Here is a 14,185-nt window from a genome sequence, read left to right on the forward strand (position 1 = left end):
TATGCTGTTTTGAAGACAAAGGGTGGTCACACCAAATATTGATTTGATTTGGATTTCTTTTCTGTTAATTTACTTTCCATTTTGTGAATTCATGAACATAAACTATTAACACTTCTATTTCTATTTAAGCATTCTTAATCTATAGAATTTTCTTTATCGTATGTCACGGGACACACAGCACCAAATAATCACTATGTGGTATATAGGCACCTTCAGGTGATGGATGCTGGTATACCCAGTACAGGAAGTTTACTCCCTTTATAACCCCTCCTCCTTCCAGGAGCACATCAGTTTTTTCGCCTGTGTCTAAGGTGTTGTGTTTTGAGGAGCTCCAGGATGGATCCTTGCTGGATTTAAATAGCCTTCACAGACTGGATCCATCCAAAGTGCCACTGAGGCCAAGGTGGATGGTACCCAGGCCTCTTTGCAGGGCTGGACTCCGGGACCCAGGTCATGCTATATTACTGAAAGTGTCCCAGCACTAGGCTGAACTTGTATGGCGGCATTACACTGTCAGACTATGTTCAGCAATTAGTGCATTTAAATGGTGCCTCTGCTTTTGTGCTTACGACTATGTGTACCAAAATAGACACCACAAAGACAAAAAAGGTACCAAAGATTTCACCCCCAGGTGCTAGGAACTCCAGTCGTGCCTCCACACTGTCATGCTCGCCTGATATACCAGATATGGCAAGCCAGGGTGAGTCATTGGAACAAATTGGTGGTGCAGCTGCTTCTCTGATCTCAGCCCCTGTATACGTGACTGAAGTTGCCTTTTCCTCCGCCATGCAGGGCCTAGAAGGAAGATCAGCGGCTTTAATCGCATCCTCCATCCGAATGGATAGTAAGCGCCCCACCTTAGACCCTTTGCAAGGGGAACAGTGAGCACAGGATGAGGTGTTACCCTCAGGCGATAAGGAGGAAAGACAAACCGATGACTTCTCTGTGGAGGAAATAATGGTAGATGAACCCTTTTCAGCCTCAGTCTGAGAAGTTGCTGATACAATCTCTTATGGAGATGGTTCATTCTACTTTCACGCTACCCCTAACGGAGTCTGCTGAAAGTTTGATTTCTTCCTTGGGTTCCTTAAAACTTTCACAGCCTTTGCATGCATTCCCTGTCCATGCATTACTAGAAAAGCTTATTTATGCTGAATTAGATCACCCGGATAAGCATTTTCTCCCTCCAAAGAGATTTTTAGTTCTCTATCCCATGGAGGAGAAATTCACCAAAAAAGGAATTACCAGCAGTTGACGCTGTGATTTCCAGTGTGAATAAAAGTCTAACTTGTCCAGTAGACAATGCACAAATGCTTAAGTATCCAACAGATAAAAGGTTGGAATTCCGGTTAAAATCCTCCTTTTTTTTTTTCTTTTTTTTTTGGCAGGTGCCGTTACTCAGTCTGCAGTCGCTGTAATAGGCATCTGTCAATCCCTAAAGGACCAATTTAGACAGGCCCTTTAAGAGGTTCCTGTACAACAAGCCAGAGATTTGGCCGAACTACCAAAAACATTGTTTTGCCATAGACGCCATTAAAGATGCTATTCACCAGGCATCCCGCCTTGCGCTTGTGCTAGTACACATGCGTAGAATCCTGTGGTTAAGAAATTGGTCAGCCGAAGCACCATGCAAAAAGCTCCTGACTGGTTTTCCTTTTCATGTGGATCGGCTATTTGGGGATGCTTTGGACAAATACATCCAAACAATTTCTAGTGGGAAAAGTACTCTCTTGCCAGTCAAAAGAAAGTATAAACGCCCTTTATTTAAGTGGGCCCTTTCTCCTGCGCCAGGGGCTTACGCCTCTAGGCAGTGGCGATGACCTCCGCCGTCAGACTCTAGAGGAAAACTTCAGGGTCAGGCCCACACTCAAAAGAAGTCCTGGGGCTGGAAACCTGCAAAACAGAATTCTAAAGCCTCATTATAAAGAGTCGCCCCCCCCCCCCCCCTCGGAATTTTGGAAAAAGGAAATTCAGGACAGATGGGCCATCTCCACGGTAACTCTGCGGTACAAACTGGAATTTTGGAACTTTCCACCACCTCGTTTCCTGAGGTCAAACGTTTCCAAAGATCCTGGGAAAAGGCAATCTCTGTTTTGGGCACTAGACCAATTAATGGCTCAGGGGGTGATCATACAAATCCCCACAAAATAGCAAGGTTTGGGGTTTTATTCAAACCTCTTTACGTGACAAAAACCAAATGGAGATGTCAGACCCTTTCTATATCTAAATCAGTTCCTGAAGATCCGCTCCTTTTGCATGGAGTCAATCAGGTCAGTGGTTTCTATCCTACAAGGAGGAGAACTTCTGGCATCTATCAACATCAGGGATGCATATCTGCATGTTCCTATATTTCCCGCTCACCAAAGATTTCTGTAGTTCGAGGTAGAACAGCAGCATTTCCAGTTTGTAGCCTTGCCCTTTGGGCTAGCTACAGCACCCCAGGTGTTTTTGCAAAAGTCCTGGCCCCACCTCTAGCCAGGTTAAGGGCACAGGGCATAACAGTCTTGGTTTACTTAGACGATCTATTGCTATATAGACCAGTCGGTGGCTCGCTTGGAGAAAAATGTACTCATTACAACCAGTTACCTGGAAAGTCTAGGTTGGATTCTCAACCTAGAGAAGTCTTCCTTAAAACTGCTAAAAAGGTGGGAATACTTGGGTCTGATCATAGACACAGCCCAGAAAAGGGTGTTCTTGCCTCAGGCAAAGATCAATTCCGTAAGAGAGCTGGTGCGGATGGTCAGGTCAAAAGGAGACCCCTCCATTCGCCTTTGCATGAGGTTGTTAGAAAAGATGGTGGCTTCATTTGAAGAGGTCCCCTATGCCTAGTTCCATTCGAGACTGTTGCAAAACAGTATGCTGTCTGCTTGGAACAAAACGATTCAAGTTTTAGACTTGCCAATGTGGCTCTCCCCAAGGGTGTCCCAAAGCCTCAGTTGGTGGTTACTAACCCAGCATCTGCTGAAAGGAAAATTCTTCAGACCAGTTATCTGGAAGTTGGTAACGACAGATGCCAGCCTTTCAGGCTGGGGAGCAGTGCTAGAAAAGACAACTGTCCAGGGACAGTGGTCAAGAACCAAAAGAGCCTTGCCCATCAACATCCTAGAGATTCAGGCAGTGCATCTGGCTTTTGAAGGCCTGAACACTCAGGTTATGGGATTGTCCTGTCAGGATCCAATCCGACAATTCCACAGCTGTGGCCTCTTTTAATCACTAAGGGGGCACCAAGAGTCTCTTAGCGCAGAGAGAGGTGAACCATATTCTAACTTGGGCAGAGAGGAATGTTCCGTGCCTATTGGCAGTCTTCATTCCGGGAGTAGAGAATTTGCAGGAGGAATATTTGAGTCGCCAGCGGTTATTCCAAGTGGAATGGTCCCTTCACCCTGACATTTTTTCCGGGCTGTAAGTGCTAATTTTAAAGGTTAATATGCAAGTTATTGTCATAAAAATGTTTGGGGACCTGGGTCCTGTTTTTACGGGAGCAGTGATTTTAATAATGCCTTTAGTGAAACAATAAAAGTGTAATATTCCTCTAAATTTCGTACCCGGGGGGTGTCTATAGTATGCCTGTAAAGTGGCGCATATTTCCAGTGTTTAGAACAGTTTGACACAGTTTGAACAGCAAAATTACATTTCTAAAGGAAAAAAAGTAATTTAAAACTACTCGTGGCTATAATTGTCTGTCCCAGCAATGTACATAAAAGTTCATTGATAAAAACGGCATAGGATTTTCCCACAGGGGAACCCCGAACCAAAATTTAAAAAGAAATTGTGGGGGTCCCTCCAAATTCCATACCAGGCCCTTCAGGTCTAGTATGGATTTTAAGGGGAACCCTGTGCCAAATTTTAAAAAAAAAATGGAGTGGGGGACCCCCCAAAAAGCCATACCAGACCTTATCCTAGCACGTAACCTGGCAGGCCGCAGGAAAAGAGGGGGGGCGAGAGAGTGCCCCCTCCTGAATCATACCAGGCCACATGCCCTCAAAGCACCTTGCCCAGAATGGCCTCATCCTCACAACCCTGTGTGAATTGGTAATGGGGTACAAATGTACCCCTCCCATTTCACAAAAAAGTGTCAAAAATGTTAGACAATAGATGGTTTTTGAAATTCCTTAACCACTTGCAGACCGGACCATTTTGCTGGTCAAAGACCAGACCACTTTTTGCGATTCGGCACTGCGTCGCTTTAACTGACAATTGCGCGGTCGTGCGACGTGGCTCCCAAACAAAATTTACGTCCTTTTTTTCCCACAAATAGAGCTTTCTTTTGGTGGTATTTGATCACCCCTGCGGTTTTTATTTTTTGCGCTATAAACAAAAATAGAGCGACAATTTTGAAAAAAACACATTATTTTTTACTTTTTGTTATAATAAATATCCCCCAAAAATATATAAAAAACATATTTTTCCCTCAGTTTAGGCCGATACGTATTCTTCTACATATTTTTGGTAAAAAAAAATCGCAATAAGCGATTATTGATTGGTTTGCGCAAAAGTTATAGCGTTTACAAAATAGGGATAGTTTTATAGCATTTTTATTAATAATTTTTTATTATTATTTTTTTTACCAGTAATGGCGGTGATCAGCGATTTTTATTGTGACTGCGACATTGTGGGGGACCCATCGGACATTTTTGACACATTTTTGGGACCATTGTCATTTTATACAGTAGTCACTGCTATATAAATGCAGTGATTCCTGTGTAAATGACACTGGCAGTGAAGGGGTTAACCAGTGGGTGGCAGTGTAGGGGTTAAGTGTTCCTAGGGGTGTGTTACTAACTGTGGGGGGGTTGGGCTTTCATTTAGTGAACACTGATCTCTGCTCCAATCACATGGAGCAGAGATCAGCGTCACTAGTTGCTAGGCAGAATGGAGAAATGCTGTTTACTCGGCATTTCCTCCATTCGGCCGCTCCGTGAGACGATCGCGGGGATGCCCGCGGCGATCGAGTACGCTGGTCCCGCGACCGGACTCACGGGAGTCCCGACCAGCGTGGGAGCGCGCCGCCGGCAGCACGCTCCCGATGGCAGGGCGGCATTGAATATTGGACGTACCTGTGCGCCAATATGCCTGCCCGTGCCATTCTGTCGACGTACATCGTCGTGCGCTGGTCGGGAAGTGGTTAATCTAGGCTTACCTGTAGGTCAAAGTGTGTTGTAAGGGTTTACAACCACTTTAAAAGAGGCTTCCTTCTGGGAGGACAGCCATGCAGACCAATTTGATGCAGTGTGCAGCGTATGGTCTGAGCACTGATAGGCTGACCCCCCACCCCTTCAACCTCTGCAGCAATGCTGGCAGCACTCATATGTCTATTTCCAAAGACAACCTTTGGATATGACGCTGAGCACATGCGCGCAACTTCTTTTTGTGACAATGGCAGGGCCTGTTCTGAGTGGAACCTGTCATGTTAAACTGCTATATGATCTTGGTCACCGTGCTGCAGCTCAGTTTCAAGGTCTTGGCAATCTTCTTATAGCCTAGACCAGTGATGGTGAACCTTGGCACCCCAGATGTTTTGGAACTACATTTCCCATGATGCTCATGCACTCTGCTGTGTAGTTGAGCATCATGGGAAATGTAGTTCCAAAACATCTGGGGTGCCAAGGTTCGCCATCATTGGCCTAGACCATCTTTCTGTAGAGTAACAATTCTTTTTTTCAGATCCTCAGAGAGTTCTTTGCCATGAGGTGCCATGTGGAACTTCCAGTAACCAGAATACGAGAGTGAGATCGATGACACCAAATTTAACACACCTGCTCCCCATTGACACCTAAGACCTTGTAACACTAACGAGTCACATGACACCGGGGAGGGAAAATGGCTAATTGGGCTCAATTTGGACATTTTCACTTAGGAGTGTACTCACGTTTGTTGCCAGCGGTTTAGACATTAATGGCTGTGTGTTGTTATTTTGAGGGGGCAGCAAATTTACACTGTTATACAAGCTATACATTCACTACTTTACATCGTAGCAAAGTGTAATTTCTTCAGTGTTGTCACATGAAAAGATATAATAAAATATTTTAAAAAATGTGAGGGGTGTAATCACTTTTGTGAGATACTTTACATACACATACTAGGGCTAATTTAGACAGGAGCCAATAAACTGGAGTTCCCGGAGGGAAAACATGCAAACTCCAGGCAGGTAGTGACATGGTTGGGATTCGAACTGACAACCCTAGTACTGCTACTAGGAGTAGAAGTGCTACCCACTTAGTCACTGTGCTTGCCTGTACAAATCCTTTTCTAGCTGAAATACATACAGTTTAATGGTTTTAGTTAAGTATTTAGCTGCTTGCCTAGAGTTCAGTGTTAAAGTTTAAAATGTGGACCTCAGTTATTCATCTTGATTTTCTTTCGTTGTGTCTGAATTTAGTCCGTTCTAGAAGAGACCGTCTCCTTGTGGTCATACATTAACAGCCAACTTGAAGACTTTACTAATCCACTGTTTGTGGATTACTCTGACCACGTCTTGTACCCGGTGACCAGCACTAGGCAGCTGCAGCTCTGGGCAGAATATTACATAAGATGGAACCCAAGGACTAAGCCGCATGTACGTATGTGCTATTGTTTTTTTTGTTTTGTTTTTTGGCTTATGTAAAGTTTAGAAAACGCCTGTCAAATTGCATGTTTAGGTGGCTTTGTTATCATTGAAACCATTTAACAAACAATCTAACAAAACATTTGTAGTGTTTCTTGATAAGATTAGCACAGTGTATACTATTTCTTTATCATACATCATGGAACACAGAGTTAGTTGTGTGCACATGAAGCTGCGCAAGCGATTTAGCCTAATATTGATGCTCAGATTTGCGTCATATTCGAATACTGCCGCGCCGGTTTGCCAGGACCACGCACATATGCGCAGAATGTCCCGGTGCACAGCCAGCTTATTTAAGCTGAGTATGGCAGACAAGGGGTACTTCCAGGGGACAGCTGTGGGACACAGAGCAGGCTTTGAACCAGTCATTTTTCAGTGGTTATTTTCTCCTTACCCGGGTCATGTGAGTCACCAGATGTTGCTTGGAAGACTAAGGTGCTTAGTGAGATTGTTGCTTAGGGGCTTGGTGAGCCCATTAAAGCAGAGTTACGCAGGATTTTTATTTTTTTAAGTCAACAGCCTCAAATACTGCAGATTCTGACTTAAAACATGGACACTTACCTGTCCAGGGTGCCTATGATGTCCTCACCCGAAGTCGATCTGTCTCTCGGTTCTCCGGTGGAGGTGCCACCATCTTTGTTAAGGGAACCAGGAAGTGAAGCCTTGCAGCTTCACAGCCTGGTTCCGTACTGCACTGCTGTCTTCTGGGACCTGTGTGTCTCCCAGAAGACAGCGGAGGAGGGGCCGGACATGGTGTAGATCACCAAGGAGCCTGCCGTGATCTATGCCTGGAAGTGGAAGCAATTACCTGTATTATACAGGTATATGCTCCCCCCTGAAAGGTGCCAAATGTGACACCGGAAAGGGGGAGGAATCCGAAAAGCAGAAGTTCCATTTTTGGGTGGAACTCCGCTTTAAAGGGTCTCCCTTCTGGGGTGTGTAAATACTAAACCCAGATACTCCTCTTTTTGTGGTTTGCAATGTCTTCAAAAAAGAGGAGTGTGACCAACACTACAGGGAAGGGCACATCTATGTCGTCAGTAGCTCCTGAGGAGCCTAGTCGAAACCCTAGTGTTGTATGCCCTGAAAGACTAGAGGCTTTCGGGCAATCTGAGCCGATGCGCCTGTCTGGTATTGTGCCTACGGTTAATGTTGCAGATTCAGCCTTTATCACCATGGATGATCTGTCCTCAGCCATAGCTGGGTTAGAGGACAGGATTGCTGTCATGATTGTCTCTATCTCTCAGGGTGGTAAGAAGCATGACAGATCCCCTTCCCTGAGCCTCCTATCTTGGTGAAGGGCCCTGGCAGATGAGTCTGCTTCTGAGCAATCTGGGCCAGAAGATGTCCAGTTGGTATCAGCCTCTCAGTCGCAGAGGCTTTTGATCCAGACTCTTGCCGAGATGGTTCGTTCTGCCTTTAAGTTGCCTCCTGCAGAGATTTCTGAGCCCCCCTGGTCCTCTTTGGGGTCCTTGAGGCCTCCTCAGGCTGCACAGGCTTTCCCCTTGCACCCACTATTGGAACAGTTGGTGTATGCTGATTGGGAACATCCTGTCTCTGTTCAGTAGTAGCCTCGCTCCAGATGGAAGGCTATCTAGCCTCCATCGATATCAAGGACATGTATTTACACATACCTATCTTTCAACCTCATCAGAGGTCCCTGCAGTAGAGGACCATAATTTCCAGTTTGTGGCTCTGCCCTTCAGGCTTGCCACAGCACCCCGGGTGTTTACAAAGGTCCTAGCACCAGTACTGGGTCTTTTAAGGGCCCAGGGAATCTTGGTGCTAGGATGCCTGGGTGACCACCTGCTCAGAGATCACTCACTAGAGGCTCTAAAACAGATCATAGCCTGCACAGCGCAGCATTTAGAAAACCTGGGCTGGGTCATAAATACTGGAAAATCAGCCTTGAGACCAGTATGAAGTATTTAGTTCTAATCCTAAATACGGTTCAGGCAAGGGTATTTTTGACAACTGTAAGGATCTGTCCCCTGAAGGATCAGGTGTGTACGATAAGAGGCACCAGACAACCCTCCATTGGGCTCTGTATGAGTCTTCTAGGAAGGATGGTGTCCTCCTTCGAGGCAGTGCCCTATGCCCAGTTCTATTCCAGGCCTATATAAAAAGACATCTTGTCGGCTTGAAACAGGAGAGGACAAGCCCTGGATTACCCCATGTTCTTATTTCCTCGGGCATGCTTAAGCCTAAGCTGGTGGTTGCAGGATCAGAACCTGCGAAAGGGAAGATCCTTCCTCCTGGTGTCTTAGAGAGTACTGCCCACAGACGCCAGTCTCTCGGGCAAGGTAGCGACCCTAGAGGGGCTCACAGCTCATGGGAGACGGTTAAGGGAAGAACAGAACCTGCTCACCGACATCCTGGAGTTGCGGGAAGTATGTCTGGCCCTATGGTCCTGGATGTTGGAGCTTCAGGACTGCCCTATCAGGGTTCAGTCTGACAATGCCACTGCAGTGGGCTATATAAACCACCATGGCGGTATCGGGAATCGTTCAGATCAGAAAGAGGTAAATCACATACTAGCCTGGGCAGAGGGACATGTGCCGGTTCTGTCGGCGGTTCGTGTCTCGGGGATAGAGAACTGCAAGGCGGATTATCTCAGCCGCCAGCAGATCTGCCCGGGGGAATGGTCCCTACACCGGAGGGTGTTCCAGGAAATTTGCCAGTGTTGGGGATGGCCAGATGTCGATCTATTGGCATCTAGGTTCAACAACAAGCTACATCAGTTTGTGTCCCCAACATGGGATTCCCTGGCAATCGGAAAAGATGCTCTGGTAGCTCAATGGAGCCAGTACTCCCTGGTTTTTGCTTTCCCCTGATCCCTCTCCTTCCACATTTTGTTGTGCAGGATTCAGTGAGAGGGGGTTCCAGTTGTTCCCGGAGATTGTGAGATTGGCAACAATTGGGCCATGGACGCTTCCGCACCGCCCTGATCTACTGTGTCAAGGTCCTATATTCCATCCCAATTTACAGTCTCTAAATTTGACAGCATGGCTATTGAAACCAGGGTGCTGAAGGATCAGGGCATCTTGGGACTAGTGGTGTCTACCCTAGTGAATGCTAGCAAAGTGGTCACTAGGAAGATCTATTATAAGGTCTGGGAGGCTTAGTGTGAAGCCAGAAAATGGCATCCTCGGAAATACGTGATTGGGAGAATTCCCTTTTCTACAGTTGGCTGTGTAAATCAGATTGGCCTTGAGTACAATCAGAGGTCAGATTTGGGCCGTCAGTATTTTTCCAAAGGCCTTTAGCCTCCCATTCACTGCTCCGAACCTTTATGCAGGGGGCAACTTGTTTTCTTTCCCCCCTTAGGTCACCTATGTGTCCTTGGGACTTGAATTTGGTGCTTTCTGTGTTACAGAAACAACCATTTGAGCCTATCAAGGAAATTCCATTAGCCTTGCTGTCACGCAAGCTAGCCTTCCTGATGGCCATCACCTCGGCTAGAAGGGTGTCGGAATTGACGGCCCTTTCATGTAGGAAACCATACCTAATTCTTCACCACGACAAGGTGGTGTTGCATCCTATTCCATCCTTCTTGCCAAAGGTAGTGTCGGCCTTTTATTTAAATCGGGACATTGTTTTGCCTTCCTTTTTTCTCTCGGCCTCGTTCAGCAGATGAGAGACAACTGCATTCCTTGGACGTTGTTTGGACAGTCAGAGTTTAATTATCTAGATCTGCAGAAATCCGAGGATCAGACTCCTTTTTTTGTTTTACCAGAAGGACCCAAGAAGGGACAGGCAGCTTCCAAAACTTCCATTGGCAATTGGGTCCGCCAGTTCGTCATTCAGGCCTTTGAAACATCTTCCCTTTAGGATGAGAGCTCATTCTACCAGGGGGTGTAGGAATCTCCTGGGCCTTTTTCAGCATCGGGTATCTGTGGCTCAGATTAGTAAGGCTGCTACCTGGTCTTCAGTGCATACATTCACAAGATTTTATCAGGTAGATGTTAGCAGGCAAAGATTCGGCTTTTGGCCATAGTGTACTACAGGCTGCCGTTTAAAATCCGATGGCTATTTTTGTTTGGCAGGGTGTCTCCCTCCCCTCAAGGCTATTGCGCTGCCATGTCCCAGTAGGTAATGAATATTAGCCTAACTCAGTGTCCCGTGATGTATGATAAAGAAAATAGTATTTTTTTTCATCATGCTTACCTGTAAAATCCTTTTCTTTGAATACATCACGGGACACAGAGGTCCCTCCCCTCTTTTGAGGATTCAATGCTTGCTACAAAACTGAAGTACTTCCTGTATGGGAGGGCTTTATATAGGGGGGGGCTTCCAGTCTAAGAGTGTCTACCAGTGTCCATTCACCTAGAGATGGCATATAACCCAGTAGGTAATAAATATTAACCATGTGCCGTGATCTATTCAAAGAAAAGGATTTTACAGGTAAGTATGATGAAAAAAAATCAGATTTTCCTTAAAAGTTTGTGGATGCCTGGTCCTATGAACTTATTAAAGAGGAAGTAAACCCTGATGGGTTTACTTCCTCTTTTTTTCCCTGCAAAGGTAAAGCATAATGGACTACTATGCATCGCATAGTAGCTCATTATGTGTCACTTACCTGACACAGGAGCCAGCGAAGTCGCCGCTGATCCCTGTAGTCCGCCGCATCCATCTTGCTGGTGGCGTCTCGCAGCTCCGACCAATGACAGCGGCGAAGCCGCGATGACGTCACTCCCGCGCATGCGCACGGGAGTCGCGTCTCGCAGCTCCGCCGCTGCCATTCGGCGAAGCCGCGATGTCGTCACTCCCGCGCATGCGCACGGGAGTCGACAAATTAGGCAAATCCATTCTTGGACTTGCCGCATTTAGTGCGCCTGCGCGCCGCTGTCTACGGCGCATGCGCCGTAGACAACGGTGCCCATTTTCGGGCAAATATCTCCTAAACCATATAGGTTTAGGAGATATTGCTTGGGCCTACAGGTAAGCCTTAATCTAGGCTTACCTGTAGGTCAAAGTGGTTTGAAGGGGTTTACTTCCTCTTTAAACATCCCATTCTAAAGCTACAGGCATTAATATGGAGTTGGCCTCCTTTTGTACCTACAGCAGCCTCCACTTTTTTGTGAATGTATTCCAGAAGATTTTAGTGTGTGATGGCGGTCAGCCCAAAAAATTATTTGTTGAGGTTTGGTACTAATGAAGACCTAACTCACGATAGCCATTCCAATGCATCCCAAAGGTGTTCAGTAAGGTTGAGATTTGGAATCTGTGTAGGCCACTTGAGTTCCTCCACACCAAACCATATCTTTATGAACCTGGCCTTGTGCATTGGCGAAGTCATGGTGGAAATTAAAAAAGTGGATATAGATATATATATATATATATAGATATATATATATATATATATATATATATATATATATATATATATATATATATATATATATATATACTTTTTTTTGTTTTTTAACATGTGTAGAAAGATGTCAGAAATGTAGTGTTTGCTAGATATCCTGACCCTATTTCTGAACTAGGAACATTCTGCAAAGGAAAAACACTTTTAGAGTCAGAATAGAAAGACTGGTTGCCGACTTTCTACAAATAGGTCAAAATGCTAAATGCAGACAGGGTGCCCTTAATACAGTATTACACATGCTTCTTATATGGATTATTTTTTCCATTCTATAAAATACACCAAATAATAACGGTGCATTAGCCTTTGTTTTGGTTGGTTTACTGCATGTATATATAGGTTTTGTTATCACCTTATACTATATTTCTTGGAAGCCCAGCCACTGAGCACCTGGTTATCTCTTGTAGGATGCTGTCAAGAGTCAGTGTAAGGACTTGCTTGTCAAGCGAGCGGAGCTACAGAAGAAATTGGAAGAGCTCAAGCAGGAGATGAGTAACCGCTCTCTGTCCTCTGACCGCGGAGGGTCTGTGCATTCTGTCACCCAGACCGTCGTTTAACCTGTTCTATTCATCTGGAACTAATAATAACCTTGTGTCTTAAGAGCTCCTCATGCATTTGGTGGTTAGGTGGCTCACCATTGTCTGTAGGGACCTGTGCTCCAAAATAGTTCTATATGCACTGATTAGACTGCATGTCTGGAATTGCAGTGGACTTTATCTTTTCAGTTTAACATGAAGGGTAGCAATTCAGATCTTGAGGTGATCACCCCATTATTACTGTGTGTACACTAATGATCAGCTATTGACTTCAATGGAAATATGTTGTTCTGTTGGCTTTAAGTATGAATTAGCTGGTAATCTTTCAGCTGAACTCCGGGTATAGAGTTTATTGCATAGCTACATTGGTACATTGTTGACTAATGTAGGTATCCATTTACCATACCTGCGGGACCACTGTGAAAGCTGAAAACCACTAGTAGCCGCTTTACTGTGATCACCGCTGTTTTCCGGGTCCTGTGCTGAGTGGCTGCATAGTAACTACAGGCGGTCGTTCGTTTGTTCACAGAATGCCTTGCATTTTTATCAATTAGTATAATGTCTTCTCTGTTGCGAATGGAGACTGTGCCAAGCAAGTGACCCCCTGTGGTTATTACGCAGCAGGGCAGCCACTCGGCATGGGATCTGGAAGACAGTGGCAACTACTACAGTGATTCCCAACTTCCACAGCAACAGCAGTCCCACAGGTGTAGACTATGTATGCTTACATTAGTCCAAGCTGGACCAATATAACTATACAATAAAATCCATACCCGGGGTTCTGATTTTTATTCTCATACATGTCACAATCTGACTGCACAGTTTCCTTTTATATTTACCTGAAGCATGTTATATGAGCACCTACCTAAACTATTCAATTTGTATCAGCCAGGCAGGCCCTTACACTACAGAGTTGTTGGTAGGTTTAAAGGAGATTATATAGTCAGATTGTAACATGTGTTGTGAGCTTTACAGTCTGCAGTTCCAGCTGTCTTTCACTAAATGATATTTCAAGATGTTCTGAAAAACTTAAGTATATATAAAGCCTCAACTTATTTTTAATTGGATAGAGGGGTTAGAACCTCTGCCAAATTTGTACTGCTGTCTGTGTCCCCACTGGGGATTCTCGCCCTCCCAATGTTTCCCTATAGCCACTGTTATTGAGACATAAAGTGAGGGAAAATTCCAAATTTTAAGTTGTCAACCGAACAAGAAGGGGGGGGATGAGTCTTTCAATTGGGACATTTTGTTGTGGTTACAGCTGTCTTGCTGTTTCTGTTGTGTCTATGGGAGTGAAAGGGAATCTCCCCAATGTGACACAAGAAAAAGGAAAAAAAACAAAAACATAAGTGGTTTTACCCCTCCCTACTCCTGTCTGAACCTACAAAGAAGATATCACTTTAGATATCCTTAAATTTTCCAATCAGATTAATGCTAGTTTTGAAACTTCCTAATGCAAATGATTTGCAAGTTAACTAATGTTATCACTTTCAGTATTTATATCCTGATTTACAGAGTACATGGACCATTTACTTCAGCCTTCTCTGAAAGGAGCTTACAGTCAAATGTCCCTATAATAATGTACTCTGTCTATCTCTCCTCTCTCCCTTGGTTGCAGAAGGAAGCCAGAGTAAACCCTCACAAACATAGGGAAAACTTGCAAACAATGCTAAT

The 14,185-nt window shown here is 44.9% G+C and overlaps 1 protein-coding gene across 1 annotated transcript in view; it reads left to right on the top strand.

Annotated features, from left to right (window-relative positions):
* Positions 1-13,573, top strand: part of MTMR2 (myotubularin related protein 2) — a 69,500-nt gene extending 55,927 nt beyond the window's left edge. The window contains exons 14-15 of the mRNA XM_077484936.1: positions 6,380-6,556; positions 12,383-13,573. Coding sequence (XP_077341062.1) covers positions 6,380-6,556; positions 12,383-12,532 — 327 coding nt within the window. The 3' untranslated portion in view covers positions 12,533-13,573. The remainder of the gene's footprint in view (positions 1-6,379; positions 6,557-12,382) is intronic.
* Positions 13,574-14,185: the final 612 nt, after the last annotated feature.

Source organism: Lithobates pipiens, unplaced genomic scaffold (genome assembly GCF_037356315.1).
Source record: "Lithobates pipiens isolate NorthernLeopardFrog02 unplaced genomic scaffold, aLitPip1_a1.2 Scaffold_17, whole genome shotgun sequence".
NCBI lineage: Eukaryota > Metazoa > Chordata > Amphibia > Anura > Ranidae > Lithobates > Lithobates pipiens.